Source organism: Neophocaena asiaeorientalis, unplaced genomic scaffold (genome assembly GCF_003031525.2).
Source record: "Neophocaena asiaeorientalis asiaeorientalis breed wild unplaced genomic scaffold, Neophocaena_asiaeorientalis_V1.1 scaffold5, whole genome shotgun sequence".
Taxonomy (NCBI): domain Eukaryota; kingdom Metazoa; phylum Chordata; class Mammalia; order Artiodactyla; family Phocoenidae; genus Neophocaena; species Neophocaena asiaeorientalis.
Genome location: NW_020174698.1, coordinates 16,002,125 through 16,020,478, shown reverse-complemented (window position 1 = coordinate 16,020,478; position 18,354 = coordinate 16,002,125). Strand labels below are relative to the sequence as shown.

Here is an 18,354-nt window from a genome sequence, read left to right as displayed (position 1 = left end):
GAACATTTTTACTTTTTTTTTTTTTTTTTGCGGTACGCGGGCCTCTCACTGCTGTGGCCTCTCCCGTTGTGGAGTACAGGCTCCGGACGCGCAGGCCCAGTGGCCATGGCTCACGGGCCCAGCCGCTCCGTGGCATGTGGGATCTTCCCGGACCGGGGCACGAACCCGTGTCCCCTGCATCAGCAGGTGGACTCCCAACCACTGCGCCACCAGGGAAGCCCGAACATTTTTACTTTTAAATTCTGGTCATGTTGCTTTAGAAACAGGAGTTGCTACTTTTTCTTCCTCTGTTTTATATAATATCAAATGCATTAATCATCAAAAACTTTATAATAAGCATGTAAAATATCAAAGATTATTTAAGACACTGGGTGTGGTAGATTGTTTACAAAAACATCCACAAGTATTCCCTTCCCTGTATTACTCATACTCCTTTATGATGGGATTTTGCTGTTCCTACTGTCCACAGGTGAAGTCTCCTGGCCTTGTGACCAATAAGAACATAGCGGAAGTGATTTTTTTTTTTTTAAGCAGACTTTATTTTTTAGAGCAGTTTTAGGTTCACAGAGAAATTAAACTAAGGGTACAGAGATTCTCCATAGGGACTTTGTGCCGGTTCGGAGCCTAAGCTCCAAGAGAACGTATGTGCTTCATTTTCTCTTTGAACTTCACCCTATGAACAAACCGTGGTTAGCATACTGGAGGATGACAGACCCCCATGGAGCATAAAGACCATCCAGATGAGGCCAGCCTAGGCCAGCCAACTCCTACTTGACAATGTGGCTACCAAAGATCCATAAATGAGACTAGATAAAGAATCGGCCAAAAATGGGCAGAAGACCTAAATAGACAATTCTCCAAAGAAGACATACAGATGGCCAAAAGATACATGAAAAGATGCTCAACGCTGCTAATCATTAGAGAAATGCAAATCAAAACTACAATGAGATACCACCTCACACCAGTCAGAATGGCCATTAACAAAAAGTCTACAAATAATAAATGCTGGAAAGGGTGTGGAGAAAAGGGAACCCTCCTACACTGTTGGTGGGCATGTAAATTGGTACAGCCACCATGGATAACAGTATGAAGGTTCCTTAAAAAACTAAAAATAGAGAGCTACCATATGATCCTGCAATCCTATCCTGGGTATATATCCAGAGAAAACCATAACCTGAAAAGACACATGCACCCTGATGTTCACTGCAGCACTATTTACAACAGCCAAGACACGGAAACAACCTAAATGCCCATCGACAGATGAATGGATAAACAAGCTATGGTACATATATACCATGGAATATTACTCAGCCATAAAAAAGAATGAAATAATGACACCTGCAGCAACATGGATGGACCTAGAGATTATTATACGAAGTGAAGTAAGTCAGACAAAGACAAATATAATATATCACTTACATGTGGAATCTAAAAAAAATAATACAAATGAACTTATTTACAAAACAGAAAGAGACTCACAGACATAGAAAACAAACTTATGGCTACCAAAGGGGAAAGATGGGGGAAAGGGATAAATTAGAAACTTGGGAGTAAATACACACACTACTATATATAAAATAGATAAACAACAAGAACCTACTGTATAGCACAGAGAACTATAGTCAATATTTTATAATAACCTATATGGAAAAAGAATCTGAAAAAGTATATATATAAAACTGAATCACTTTGCTGCATACCTGAAACTAACACAACATTGTAAATCAACTACACTTCAATAAAAAAAATTTTTTTAATTAAATAACAGAATTGGCCAACTGAGCAACTTGAACGATTTTGGATTATTTCCTTAGTATCCTTCTATATATACAGAATTGACAAATATAAATATATTTTAATAGATTACATCAATAATTATCTGCATTTCTTACTGCCATAGACTGAATGTTGTGACATACACCACCTCCCCCAAATTCACACATTAAATCCTAATGCCCAATGTGTGGTATAGGGGGTAGAGGGCCTTTGGGAGGTGACTAGGTCATGAGGACAGAATCCTCATGAATGCAATTAGTACCATTACAAAAGAAGCTCCAGAGAGCTCCCTTGCCCCTTTCATCATGGGAGGTTACAGCAAGAAGACGGCCATCTATGAATCAGGAGGTTGGCTCTCACCAGACATTGAATCTGCCGGTGCCTTGGGACTTCCCAGACTCCAGAAGTGGGAAAAATAAATATTTGTTGTCTATAAGCTACCCAGTCTATGGTATTTTATTATAGCAGCCCAAATGAACTAAGACACTTATTAACTTATACCCAATAGAATGGTATAATGGTGTTTAAAAAATAATAAAAGCTGAGTGATTCTGATTGAGGGCAAGTCTATTCATATTAATGAAAGTCTGAATTTTGGTGTGTTTAAAAACGGTATTAATTTCAAGTCTATACAATGAGTTAAATTATTTAAGTGTTCAAAATATATATCCAACAGGGTCTATAATTATTTATACATAAAATTCACTTGTACTAGAAGTATCTAATATTTTAAAATAGCCTTTTCATAAAATCAATTATAACTATCTCTTACAATCTTCATTCATTTATCAAACATGGAAGTATCAAGCACTAAGTACATGTACTACATGCCAGGCTCTGTTCAAGATGTGGAGAATAAGGAAGCCCAGATATCTATGCTCTAGTTTACTTCCCAGCAGATCTTGCTTTAACACTGCTAAGTTTCTAAGCAAAATCTTTTGAAATTTCAACTATTAAATATATTTAAAGATTTGAATTAGGATTTAATTTTAAGGCTAAAATATCTACTACTTTATCCCATATAAGCACATGAAAATAAGTAGTAACTAGCACTGATTAAGAAAAAATGCCTCCTCAAACTATTTCCCAATTACCATGATATGCAACATGTTTAACTATCCCAAAAGTATACATAAATGATATAGAACCAATATAGATCATAAATAATTAAGTAATATTAAGGTTTTTTGCTGAGAATAATCAGGAGACTATTAAGTTTAAAGAAATTTGTTTTCAGAGCTTTGGTACTGAAATAGGCAAAATTTTGGAAATGTCTCCCAAAATTTTCAAAATTCTTATCTGTACGTCATTTAACTTTAAACATTCATGATTTTCATGCTTTCTGTGCTATCAGATCTAACATACATTAGTTAAAGGAAGCTACCACTTTAAAGTAGCTTTCCAATTTGATAGTTTCCAAGTATAAAACACAAAGACACTAGCTTTGATAGTTCATCAGCATTGCAGCTAACTTGTTACATGTACAAAAGAGATGGAGAGGAGTTTCCAAATAATGAGTTACCCTAATGTAAATGAGAAGATGGTAGAAAACAGACACAGATAGATAGATACATAGATACATAGATAGATAGGCAGATAAACCAACTGACCCTCAGTTCTGATAGTGGTTCTTAAAAGTACTGGGATTGGGGATGGACAGACATGAGACATCAGTGTACTTGTAAGGTTCTATTTCTTAAACTCTAAGCAGTGGGTACAAAGATATTTGTTTTATTAATCTACATTTCTGCATGCCTGAAATATTTAGTAATTAAAAAAAAATGACTCACCGATCAATTACAATTTCTTTCTGCCTTAGTAGTCCTTCTTTTATTTTCAGCACTGATTCCCACTTATTGAAATCTTGATAGCCAGGAGGTGAATAACTTTGACGAGATGATCCAGTCAAAACCTGCACAAACATGTTTACACTATTAGTATACTAAAAGTGGCTAAAGGGAATATTTATATGTCACCTTGTATTTTCCCAGTGATTTTCATTTTAAAAAAATAGAGAACTGTCCATTTGATTTTTTTTAAAAAACCATCTTAAATCACACCTGTGAATACAGCATAACTTGAAGAATTTCAAGGAAGTTCTAAAGTAAATGTACAAATCTAAGGAAGAATTGGTGACAAGAGAACAATTATTATAATACTATATGTAAGATCCTGTTCTTATTATCTTGTGGAAGCTTTCTGGAAATAAGAAATTAATCATTGCCTAAGGAAGGAGTACAATAAAAGAACATACCAAGGCTAGACTGTACAAGCATCACCAGAAGGGTTTCCACAAGGGAATAAAAATAGTATCTGTAGCATTCAGACTTCAAATTGTCATTCATCACATCAACCTTTAATTACACTGAAATTCCAAAAGCTAAAATATTTTCACAAAGTAGTAAATATATCCATAGAAAATGACTATTAAGCAGATAATCTAGATGATTACTGGTCTCCAGTGTTTATTATATCATTTAGAAAAAATTCGATTTAGACTTTAAGAAAAATTTAAGATATTTAAAACAAATAAAAACAAAACCCAATACAGCAGATATCCTCAAATTTCTATCATTGAGACAAAATCAAAATTTTAATACTAGTGGTACTGGTTGAACTGTGTCCCTTCAAAAAGATGTTGAAGTCCTGACCCCTAATACCTCAGAATGTAGCCTCATTTGGAAATAGGGACTTCACAGATATAGTCAAGATGAAGTCATGAGACTGATGTAAAAGGGGAAATCTGAACGCAGACATGCACACAGAAGACTATGTAAAGAGATACAGAGAGAACACCATGTGAAGATGAAAACAAGAGATTGGAGTGATACATCTACAAGCAAAGGAACACAACAAGATTGCTAGAAAACCACTAGAAACAGGCCTGAAACAGATTTTTCTTCACAGCCCTCAGAAGGAACTAACTTTGCTGACACCTTGATTTTGGACTTCTAACCTCCAGCACTGTGAGACAATAAATATCTGTTGTTTAAGCTACCTTGTTTGTGTCCTTTGTTATGGTAGCTCTAGGAAACTAGTGAATTTCCAATACAACTGGTAAATCAAATAGGAAAATAAATTCCTTGGCAAGCTAAGAGATGCTATATAAACACCACAAAGCAACTTTAGGAGAATCAAATGTGCAGCAATATTTTTTATCCTTTGTTTTCCAAAGATGCTACTGACAAGACCTACTTCTGAATAAACCACTAACTGGGTGACATCAACTAGTCCTAGGTTAAACCTTTAAATTAAGATGATTGTCAAGTAATACTAGGACAGGATGTTTCAGGCAGCACAAAGACAGCACAAGGCGATCAGATTAAGAAGCGTAGAAACTAGATAACAGGGTATATAACTTTGTCAGATGGTCACATATTTGGAGTCTAAGTGACACATAGGGTTATAGAGACAGGTTAGTCAGAGATCTGGTCTTTGAATTTCACTCTTTCTCTTGCCCAACATACAGCTCAGGCTGATACTGGGCCAGTATGCACCAGTACAGATATATAAGTTGTAGCAGTACTGAAGTACTTTCACTGTGGTTGAACACTAGCTGCTGCCCAAATCCAATCCTGAGAACTTTCCATCATCCAACAAATAAAGAGTTACTTCCTGGCATAAAAAGGGGCCCTCGAGATACTACTTAGGGCATCCTTCCTGATTGGTTGGTTTCTGCTAGTCAGCCCCTCAAAATTCCCCCACCCCAACACTACCTACCAGCTTATATTTAGTTGGCAGAGCTAGGATTCAAATATAGGCAGCCCAACAAAAGAGCACCACACTGTCTCACTCTTTCTACTATGGCCCAGTTGACTAAGAGGTATTTCAAATTTCATAGCATTACAGGAACTGGAAAATATGTTTGAAAGTAACTGCTCTTAAAAACCAAGAGAAGATTAAGCACTATAAACAATATTGTTGATATTAAGAGAAAGTCTGTGCTTATTGCAACTCCATGTTACTTAATGACTATCAGTTTAATAGGTACTCATTTCATGAAATTTACTTTGTCAAACTGTAGCTCAAACAGGAATTCATTAAAACTGGTAAAAACTAAGTAAGACAAAAGACCATATCAATAATTCCAAAACTCAACATAAGATGTGGAAATTATCAGAATAATATGGTGAACCATTTGTGCTATAATTTATAATACTAAATATTTAATTTATTTGTAGAATAAAAGTGAATATATATTTTATTTATATATTGAATTATATATTAATATCCTGATAACAGGTTACAGATATTTTAAATATTGGTTTTTGTATATTGTTACCATGCCTAACAAAAAACTTCTAAGATAGCTTGAGGATCTATGGTATCCTCTTCCAAAACTTTATAAAAGGTTCCTCCACTGCTGATTACCACAAATCAGGAATGACCTATACCATAATATTTTAAGCTATGCTTTACCTTATATATCTTGTACCTATTTCAATAAGACAAGTGCCTAGACAATAGATGATGATCTTTTCAAGAAGACATTAACTATTCTATTCTTCCACCAATAATCTGCTAAAATTTTTCCCATGGCTGACAACTTAAGGAAAAGCCTTTTCTTGTTTTATAAAACTTCCTGGCATCAAGAAAGAGGGAATAAAGAGAAGAAAAAAGTAGATCTGCAAGACAAAAGCAAACAACAGTACTACTTGGTTTATAGCACCTGAGTCACCGACAGGATGGAATGCTGAAGTACTTGCCAGATACATCCAGTGAATATACATAAAACAAAACATGAAACTTTATTCTTCTGATTTGTAGTTCCCTTAACCTAAACCCTTTAGAAAACAAAAATTGACCCATAAAATTGAGCAAACAGGAATAAAGGAAAGGAAGCCTTTCTCTGTAATTAAGACGCAATAAACAATTACCAAATCAGCAGCACGGCAGTCTTCCTACGAAACTTTAATCCTGATTCATAGAAGTAGTTTAAAAAGGAGAATGAATCCTGACACACAACCTAATGCTGCAGGTGGAGTTACACGTAATTTTAAAAACCTGTTTATATCTACCTATCACTGAAAATGACAATTATGGAAACATGTTACCTTTTAAGGCTTTTGTAATGAGGCCATAGGGCATGCTATACTAAATGAAGTTACAGAACACAATTTGAATTACCTAGCAAGAGTTATTAAAATTATATTGTGACATCTCAAATAGCAAGGCAGCTACTGTACCTTTATGATTTTGCATACTATATAAACAATGCTGTACTACTAAAGATATACAGAAAAGAAACAACTGATGAAATTTTATTTTTATTACAATTTGTAGCAAATTGGAAGTTTGTATCCTCTGACCAACATCCCCATTTCCCTACCCCCTACCCTCTGGTAACCACCATTCTAGTTTCTGTTTCTATGAGTTTGGCATTTTTAGATGCCACATACAAGTGACATCATACAGTATTTTTCTTTCTCTGACTTATTTCATTTGGTCAACTAACTTCTGAAGGGGCAAAGCTGATTAAATGGGGAATTGAATTTGGTATCTAATCAAAAGAAGTGAAAACGTATGTCTACAAAATCCTGAAGGCAAATGTTTAATCACCCAAAACTGGAAACAAACCATTAACTGATAAATGGATAAACAAACTGTGCCACATCCACAAAATGCAATACTAACTCAACAAAAACAAAATATATACTAACCATGGGGCTAGACTTTATTTTTCTCTCTACCTCAAAGTAGGACTGAGGGGAAATGAAGGCCTTGCCTGCTGGGGGAGAATATGTAAGTACTCAAAGATGCTCTGTAGATGATACAATGCACTATCTCGGCTATAATTTCCTATCTATTCATCGCTACGGTGCTATCCTACATAGGCAAATAATTGAGAGATAAATGACCAGATGAAGTAAATACTGTACACCAAGAATGCAAAAACAGGGCTTCCCTGGTGGCACAGTGGTTGAGAGTCCGCCTGCCGATGCAGGGGACGTGGGTTCGTGCCCCGGTCCGGGAAGATCCCACATGCCGCGGAGTGGCTGGGCCCGTGAGCCATGGCCGCTGAGCCTGCGCGTCCGGAGCCTGTGCTCTGCAACGGGAGAGGCCACAACAGTGAGAGGCCCGCGTACCGCAAAAAAAAAAAAAAAAAAAAAGAATGCAAAAACAGAGTTGGAAATGAAGGGTAGCACAATAGGCTACCTCAAAATACGACTGTAGGAGTTCAGGACACGCCACCATAATTAATGACATATTAATTATTTTGAGCTGTAGGCACTTGAAAACGAGCAAATGCAGGGAGAGGCTTTTTCTGAACTCCACTCTCTGCCTAAAGACAGATCCTCCCAAAGGAACTCAACTGTCATAAATCCCCTCCCTGGGAGTTTCATCAATCTGGGAGGATTGACTCTTATCACAGGAAAGGAGACTAGAAGCAGACATTGCACCCAGACAAACTTTCCCACAGGAGGTTATCATCTTTCCTATCTATTCTTCTAAGGGCCTATTCAACTCTCCTAAAAATTGTCTATTCTCCCCTGAGAGGCCTGCATCCCTCCTCTGCTTTTCCTGAATTGAGTGGTATTTAATCATGAATTCTAAAGCCACCTCTCTGAGTTCCTCATTTTCGTACACAAGGTACATAGGTTAATAAACTTCTATTTGTTTTTTTCTTGTAATTTATCTTTTATTACAGTGGTCTCAGCTAAGAACTAAGAATGGTAGAGGGAAAATTATTTGTCCTCCCCTATAACAATTACAAGCTGGTTCTTAAGAGTTGTCAATACTTAAGAAGAACAAAGAAGCCTTCTCTTAAGATGGGACAATGCTGCTTCCAAATATGAAAAAGAAGAAAGTATTTCATATTCAAATAACCTCTCCCCATAACCATTAGTAACACATTTTTATCCCAAGTAGTTAGAAAGCAATTAAGAATTTCTATTCAATAAAATCATAACTGGTCATGAGAGGAATACCATTTTGTGGCAGAATTTCAAGTCATCAGTCATGTTTCTACTTGACCGTAACCAATATAAGTAATCAAGGAGAATATAATTTAAACATATGAATATATAATTTATATTTATAGCTTGTGAATAATAAAACTGTAACTAGACATGAACATGAAGTCTAAAAGATAATTATCAAGGCATATAACTGTGAGCTAACTTCAAGCACGGAACAGAAAGGACATCATCAAAGTAATGAATATTTCAAAATCTGTACAGCAAAACAAGGACAACTTTTACAAGTAAACATTTTTTATACATATTTGGTAGTTACCAAACTCAGGGAGGGAAGGGAACTCCTCATTTAGATGTTTTACCTAAAAATACGTAAGATACAATTGTTGCAATGGTGGTTTAGAGGAGAAAACAGTAGACTAGCCAAATAGTCTAGCCAGTAGACTAGCATAACTCTTCTGCATCTAGAGCCCAACCACCCAGAGATATAACACATATATTGGCACCTTATTGTAAACAGCAAATTCCACTCTCATAACTGAATAGGGAAAACAAGCATCTACAACAATCCCAAATATATCTATTTAGATGAGACCCAGATGCCATGAAAAGTTGCCAAAGTATGTCATGTAATGGTCAAACATGCTTCTAAAATAAGCTCACTATCTGCATCTGAAAATAGTTCCAAATTCTTTGGCTTCAGCCTGGACAAATACTGTTAAATTTAGATAATCTAGTGCTGCCACACTTAACTAGAATACAGCCTCTGCAGTTCTTCAAGTTTGTTATCTCTCTTTCATTTGCTTTTGTTCCTTAGCTCATTCATCACTCACAACATGTCAAATAACACAGCAGATCTTCCTCTCTTTCCTGGAATAGTCTATCTGAAGAGATACTCTGTGAGTGCTTTTTGGTAAAAGGATCAGGACTCCTCACCCAGAAGTAAGTTCACAAAGCTCAATAATGAAGATGAAAATAAATTACACAGAGTTTAGAGTTTTTATTCAATGAGAAGGAAAAACACAGACTATATGATTACTGAAAGAACTGTCATTAAAATAAAATCTGTATCTTACATATTATATTATTACTAAAGGAATGTGCATTTAATAAAAATAATCTGTATCTTAACTAAGCCCATGTAATTATTTATGGAATGTATTACTACATATTTCTCTAACAAAATAAAAACAAATCATATAAAAAAATTCTATCCATAACCTCTTCATCAGTGACTAATTATAAAAAGAAGTATGCATCTTAACTCTTGAAACTTAAATTAAAGAAGGAACTGAGTTTTTAATGATCTCATTAGTTCTTCAATTTGTCTTTATAACTAACTCTATAATGCTATTCTTGCCATCCTAATATGCTTTACTGAAATAACAATGCAAATATATCAAGTTACTTCAAGGGTAAAAGACCCTAAAAAATGATAAAAAGAAACTGATGAGAGGAATATATAACTACATTTTATATCTTAAAAATACATGTACATGAAAATAAAGAGAACCCTAAACATATTAGTGATTTCCACCATGCTAAACAACTAAGTCACTATTAATGTAACTATTTTCTTTTGGAGGACGGGACATTTTTCCTCTCAAAAATCAATCTGGTTTATGTCTAATCTGTGTTAGCATGAGCATGTTTTCTAAAAATGCCAACAAAGGAATGATCTATGCATGAAACATGATCTCATTACAGTTATAACGCAAAAGTGAAGCGGGTAAATGATATATCCAAGATTGAGGAACAAATCATTTTCCCTAAGAAATCAATTAGAAGATTGGGGGTGGGGGGTGTGTGCTTAAGTCTTCAAATTTAATCATGGATTTTACTTATAAACAAATAGAGAACATAGCATTTTCCAAAGGTTTTGTATAATTACTTAAGGATAACAAATGTACCAGACTACAGAACCAGATTCTACGAAAATGGAGCTGTAGCATAAGCGCTAACATATTTCACTTATTTTTAAAAGCAGATTACCAAAATATGTTTTATCAAGTTTTTTATCATATTGTACTATTGAGAGATAAAAGAAAAATATATAATAATACATGTGTTTGAGGACCAAAGCACTGCCTACATTATTTTTAAAATGTATGAAAGGATTTTTCTCAAAGTATACAAAATGAATTATTAATGATGGTTATTTTGTGAGCAGAGAGGGAGGAGGCTTTTACTTTATATCAGTTGGGATTAACTGACTTTGCGTACCATATGTGTACTACTTACTTCTTTTCGGACAGTGTAAGTATGGGCCATTAAATACTTTATTCTTCCATATGTTAAAATTACTGTTTTTTAAAAAAATATTTCAAGAGTCAACAATGGGTAATCTCAGGGTAAAATTGTTGAGAGGAGTTTAGAGGGGCAACTTGATTGCTGTTCAATTTAAACATCCCTTTACATATTTTGCTAAAAAGTATAAGCACCAGAAATGTTAAGAGATTTTCTTTTTTGTAATGCCCAGAGTCTAGTTCATCCCTAGCCCATAGCACACAGTCAACAAAAAGACAATGACTAACAACAATCCCTCAAGTATATTTCTCAGCCTTCAAAACAATCCAAAATTATTTTGAACAGCACAGACAGGTATTGTAATTAGAGTGACAGTACTTATGACAGTACTTACGGCAGTGGTTCCTTTCCCACTTTAGTCTGCATCACGATAAACTTGGCCTTATTCTTTTATAACTCCTGGTACTCAGCACAGAACCTGACAATATTTGCTAAATATTAAGCAATCTAAAAATTTACAGTCTACAAAAGTCTACCATCCCTGAAATTACCATTACTTAAAAATCTCTACTATCATTTTTATAGCAATGATATACATAATAAAAAGAAATGTACACACTCTAAAGATTACAGTTCAAAGATCAATCCACAAACTTACATTTGAATAAAAATCATGCTTTCCAGCTCTTGAGATTCAGCCTCATTTCTTTCAGACCCAGGAAACCTCTGAATAATCTACATAATTAATTTAATTTTAGTTTGCATTTTAGAGATACATTTGAAAGAAAAGTCTTCAGTGACCATACTGTGTTTCTATTTTGTAGGTGTAAAGTCTCAAGAGCATTTTCTGATTCTCAAACAGTCAGCACACAGATTCATAATGATCCAAATACTGAATTTTTAGATATTTTATGTTTTTAAGTTAGATTTTAAAAATCAACATATTATGCTGGAGTCAACAATCAACTCTTCAGCTATCCATGGCCCTAACTAAGCAATAAACCTATAAAAATGAATACATTAACAGGGCAGCCTGATAAACTTTGCCAAAAGTATGCTCTTGATCTTAATGCTAAGGGCTGCTCCTGGAACCTACTCACCACCTTTGACCAACTCAAGGGCAAATGAAAACCCCAAATGATGATATGTTCACATCCTTTTGCTGTGCTATATAAGCTTTTAATTTGGAGATGGGTTAAGGAGGAAGTACAGATTACTGAGATAGAGCAAAACAATGTACAACTCGCAGCACATTAAACTGCTGATAAAAAGTTACAATGTCTGCATATTAGAAAGTTGGGCTTATTAATCTTTTCCACTGGAACATCGCTTGCTTTATAAGATAAACATGAATTTTACATATCAAAATCCATTTTACATAACCTTTTCAAGAATGCATCTATGCTGAAAATTCAAGGGTCAGTTGGTCAGTTGCATTTGTATTCTATACCTTCCTTTAACTTATCCTTTTACAAGCTCACTTGTAATGGCAAAGTAACATTCAAAGTATCCATTAACCTTAACTTCCAAGGGATTAGCAGTGTGAGGAGTAAAGAAAAAATAAATCAGTCCCTATTCATGAAATTTATGGTAAAGAAAAAATACCTACAAAATGTATAAAGTCCCTCTCTAACTTCTGCTTTATCTGAGTTTCCTGAATTGCTAAGAGATATTCACTTAATTACTTATGCAATTAAAAATTAAGAACAAACAAAACAGGCTTCTCCCTACCTATTTTTCAATAATAAAGGCATTCCAAAGGAACAAGAAAGTAAGGAATAGATTCCAGATAGAAGAAATAACACACACAAATGGCAGAGTTGTCAAATATGGTGGGAATAGATGACAACACCAGATTAGGAAAAACCTCTGTATGCAGTGCTGGAAATTTTGGGTTTTTAATCTTGAGGGACATGGTGATAATAAAGAAAAATTCTCAGCATGTGAGAACCAAATTTACCCTTGGGAAGGCAACTTGGATATCAGGGTAAAGAAGAGGAGAGGCTCAAGACAGAAGGTATATGTAAAAGTTCAGAGGAGAGCTGATGAGGCTCTGGGAACACAGATTTCTAACTGGCGATCTGCATTTGATTTCTTAGTGGACCAGAGTCTGGGAGAAGACAGAAAGAAGGATGAGTCTCAAATTTCCATTTGGGATGACAAAATATATAATGATGCCACCATAAAGATTGGGAATGCAAGGAGTTCAGTTGCTGGGATGCCAAGCACAAAGATGATGAATATAATGGACGGGGTGGGACTACAAATCATTGAAGTGGATTAGAATCTTCCTAACAAAGGAACAGCATCATGGTCTACAGAGTTCTGAAGCAAGTATCTGGAGATCTGAGGGTTGTTTTTTGTTGTTAAATTGGTTGTGTATGTGTGTGTGTGTGTGTGTGTGTGTGTGTGTGAGAGAGAGAGAGAGAGAGAGAGAGAGAGAGAGATTTTCCACTTCTTATTTTGGCTTCAGTTCTGCCAGCTTCTTTTGTATAAAATATGCAGTTCTCTTAGAAATCATATTGCTTCTTACTACATGTGCTAATTTGACTCTCGATCCTGAATTTTCTTGACCTCCTAGTGTTATCTTGCAATAGTGGTTAACTTCCAAATGTTAAATGTTTCACCTGTATATTACTTGTTTACCAATAGACAAGTTCCTTAAAAAGCCACAGAACATGCTATAGCATTTCTTTCCATCACTTAGAGTGTATTTTGTACATTTCTCCCAAATTGTGTAAACCTACATGACAAGCCCCTCCCTTAAACTAACTGGCTTCTCTTGATGTCAAACTTCCCCATTGCTAACTGGGATATTTAATAAGGAAAGAGAATCTGTCCAAAGTTCAGCACTTACGAAAAAATAAAATGCTTGAGCCTTCAAGTATCTGACAAGTCAATTTTAAAAGCGAATCTACCTCCCCTAAATGATCTCAAGTTTTATAAGTTACTTTATTATTGGTCTTTTTTACCCACGACTTGATGAATAACTCCTATTCTCTCTTCTCTATTACCTTAGGCGCTTCCCCATCCCCTAAGTCTCAGACTACTAGTCTCATCATTTTTGCTCTTAGATGTTTTTTTTCAACTAATCCCTCTTTAGGTAGCTTTAAATTTTAAGGCAGTAATTCTCAAACTTTTAATAGAACAGAACCTTTAAGAGTTAGGTAAAATCCTTGGGAGTCTAGGGGGTCTAACCTTAAAAAGCTCCCTGTCTTTGAAATATCACAAAAATTTATTCACAGCTTACATTTTGCTGTATTATATATTTAAGTATTAAAATGCTTTAATTCTGTCACCACTTAAATTATCTTTTAGTCAAAAAGTTTCCAGAGAAAAAAAAGGTCTACCTTGAAGCTTCTTTTGCTTCTGACATACCACTACAACTTGAAGTTTAAATACTCAGCGTAAAAGATTTTTATACATCATAATTTCCTTTACACAGAGTTAAGTAAAATTACAAGAACTTTTAAGGAATACATAATTTAAAATGCCACAAAACTATAAAAACAAATGTAAAGAAATCAACCCAGGAATCAGAATAATCATTTATTTGGGTGGGGAAGATAGGGGGAACATGGCAAGACCATGTGGTTAGGTATAAGTTATTAACATCCCAGCTTATGTTCAGGTGGTAATCTTAGAGGTGCTTTCTTTTTTCACTATTAAAATAAAAACTAAATAATTACATAAATAAAAGCAGGTCTTGCAATATTAAGAGTATATAAAGTAACATGAATTATTATGAATCCAATGAGCAAAGAAAACAAAAGTTAAAAAAAAATTTAGAGGCTCCATTCAGGAAGCATAGGCTTATGGTTCCACCTTCCTTCAGTCTTTACAAATATATTTACATCATCTTTAAATGACAAGAAAGTTTATTTTCTCAGTTACTGTACTCTTATCCCCAATCTCTCCCAATTATTCTCCTCCTCCCCCATGATGAGCTTTAAAAGTGAGAAGAAGTTTTTAACTGTTTATAACACTTACTTCTGCAGAATCACTCATTCACTACCACCTTGCAATCTTTCCTAGTTCCCCCTTTATTCACTCACTCATCCAATCATCCATTCAGCCAATATTTAAGAATTGCTATAAGCCAGGTTCTACACTATAAGGAATAAAGAGGGTATAAATTGGATAGTTATAGAGTTATATAAGTTATATATAGTTATAGTTATATACGAGTTATTGGATAGTTCTCAAGTAGCTTGGAAGCTTAGTATCAACACCTAGTCTAGGCAGATATACTAATAAACACAATAAAATGAGACATAATAATACAGGTAACATGCAAAAGTATATAGCATAAGAGAGGGCTGCACAGAAGACATAAATTGAAACTAGCACTTTAATGGGAATAAAGGTTAGTAAGGAGGACATTCCTACAAAAAGTGAGGAGGCTTAAAATAGAACAACAGCCTGTTCAAAAAGCCACAGGCAGCTGTACAAGGCCACAGCACAGGATACAAGGGAATGTGATACGAGACAAAGCTGGAAAAGCAGTGCCTAAAAAAGCAAACTAGGAGGTCTGGATTTTAGCCTGTTTGAGAACTCAGTCTTCTTTCCACAAAGGGCTGCCCCATACTACGACAGAAACAACCCCCAGCATAGGACTTAATTTTTTGTGCCATGGACATTTTTTGGCAGACAGCTAAAGCCTACTGACCTGTTCTCAATGTTTTTATATCATAAAATACATAGGATGCCAAGTAATTTTTATCGACACTCCACTCTTAAGGTAGTGAAGCGTAAGGGTGGGCTGTGCATAGTAACTTTCTTCTGGAGAGTACAGTAAGGAGGGAGAGGGAAAAGAGTAACTTTACCATGGAGAAACTTGACGAATACTTCACTTCAGCCAGGTGATCAAGGTTAACGACATCGGTAAGTCATGCTGATAGTATGTACACTTGATATGTGATGAAAACGGCACTTCACCTCTCTGATCTTCCTCTCAAAAACACATTAACCAGCCCTAGCCATGAGAGAAACATTAGACGAATCCCAACTGTGGACATTCTGTAAGAAACGGTCACAACCAAGTGGACCAAAGGAGGCACGACTACTAAATGTAATCTGGTGTCCTGGAAAGAATCCTGGGAAAGAAAAGGAACACCAGGGGAAACAGGAAATCTGCATAAAGTATGGGCTTTAGTATCAACACTGGTATAACCGCTGTGAGAAATGTACCATACTCATCATGTAGGATATGTTAACAACAGGGGACACTGGGTATGGGGTATACAGGAGCTCTCTATATTGGCAATAAGTCTGTAAATTTAGAACTGTTCTAAAATAAAACTTTAGGGACTTCCCTGGTAGTCCAGTGGTTAAGATTTCACCTTCCAATGCAGTGGGTGCAGGTTTGATCCCTGGTCGGGGAGCTAAGATCCCACATGCCTCACGGCCAAAAAACCAAAACGTAAAGCAGAATCAATACTGTAACAAATTCAATAAGGACTTTAGAAATGGTCCATATCAAAAAATGAAATAAAACTTGAAAAGAATTAAGTGAGATACATAGGATTAGAAAGGAAATAAATTACACTGAAATAAATATTTTAAAAAGAAACAAATTTGTGTTGTAATATTTCTGCTTTTCTTTTATTTTCCTTTTCTGTTATGCTTCTTTATTAATGTATTAAATAACAATATATTTACAGGCAGGTCTAATTTTGTAATTTCAAGTGGTATGAATGTAAGCAGTATTTCAAGCTATCTGCAACAACTATACTATATGAAATTATCTAAGATTGCTTACGGTGACAGTCAAACATACTGCTAATACTTCTGCAGTTTGTGGCCTACAGTCAAAACTGAAGAAATGCTAAATCTCATTTAGAGTTTAGTAAAAATGAAGATGTCTAACATTTTTCCTATCCAAGTTCAAAGGGCACTGAACTCTACCCATGGACTGCAGATTAAGAATCATCTTCAAAAGGAAAATAAGTGCTAACACTAAATGGACACTGTGTTGCAAGATCTCTAATAGTCATTATACATACTTCTTCTCATTAAATCCTCACAACAAACCCATTCCACAGATAAGGCAGCTTAGACAAGTTTGTATAAGGTCATGCGACCAAAAATGGATTCAGACTATAGTCTGACTCTAAATGAAGATTCTGACAAAGCGCCTCTAAAAACACTTTCCAGCCCCTCACTGTGGAATTTTTGAGGAACAATCTACTGACTATACTGCAGCTCACCAATGCTCCTAGTAAGCAACTTTCTGTTTAGCCAATCAGCCTAAAACGAAGGTGTAGCACTTCCTAGAGCTCCGTTTGGAGTAATAATAGGGATCATCCTCCTCAGCAGCAGCTAACCAAAATGAAAAAGGTAAACACAGAAGCTCCCGCCCTTGTACCAATCCGAAAAGTAAATTTTCATCTCCATTTTCCAACTCTAACACACAGTTTGTTAGTATCCTTCTTAAGGATACTAGAAGGATATATGTGTGTGCCCACCTATATATGCTTTTAAGCAAATCTGCCAACGTGAAATATCTAGGCCATATTTTATTTGGTCTGTGGAGGTTTCTTATACAACTAAGTATTACTAATTCTATTTTCTTAGAACTAGAGGTGCAACTACAATGATCTATCCCCTAAGCTTCACTTTCAAATGAATGTGTAGGTGAACTTAAAGCAGACTTTCTAAAAATAGTTTGAGTTTTCAGTAATTCAGCTATCTCCATCTTAAAATTCCTTAGTTGACGTATACTACTCTGTGAAATCCATGTCCAGATTATGACTTTCCCCCCACACAACATGCCAACCTATCAGAGAATTATAACTAAACAGATCTGGATTTAAACCCTCAGTCGGTCCCTTAGCAGCTATGTCATCTTTGACAAATTACTGTAAACCACTTTAGGGTTATATTTCAAGGCCCTAGGTTTTGTATGTCAGTAATCATTGGCAATTGGTAATAATAAGAGATCCTCATTATGTAATGATTGAAAGAAAAAATGCTTGAATAGCACTGAGCAAACTGTGAAACATTCATGCAATTTATTTAATTTGGGGTTTTACTTTTAAGTTGTAAAACTTTCCCTTAGCAATGTTTACAGAGGGCCTTTGCTGAATGTTATTTCTGATAGTTTTAGTTGATTCTTTAAATAACAAGAGATTTGTTCTAGCAAAGGATTTATCTTTCTTTGGAAGAAGCCAAAATCATCTCCATTTAAGGACACGTAAGCAGCTGCTGCAAAAGATTTTAGTTACCCATAAGAAAGTGAAGCCGACTGAGTTCACTCTGCTGTAAGTATTTTAAAAATTAAAAATAACAAGTAGCTTCTCCAGAATTACAGTCGAGATTTAAGAATTAGAATCTGGAGGTGTGGTGATTTAAGTAAATCTAATATATAAACAAAAAAATTACAAAAAACAGGAAAAAGATGCCTGGCTTGTCG

General features: G+C 35.2%; 1 protein-coding gene across 1 annotated transcript in view; it reads right to left on the bottom strand.

Moving 5' to 3' along the window:
• LOC112409109 (centrosomal protein of 85 kDa-like) overlaps positions 1-18,354 on the bottom strand; it is a gene marked incomplete at its 3' end in the record, with an annotated part of 157,824 nt that overhangs the window by 17,751 nt on the left and 121,719 nt on the right. Inside the window, 1 exon segment of the mRNA XM_024759020.1 lies at positions 3,567-3,688. Coding sequence (XP_024614788.1) covers positions 3,567-3,688 — 122 coding nt within the window.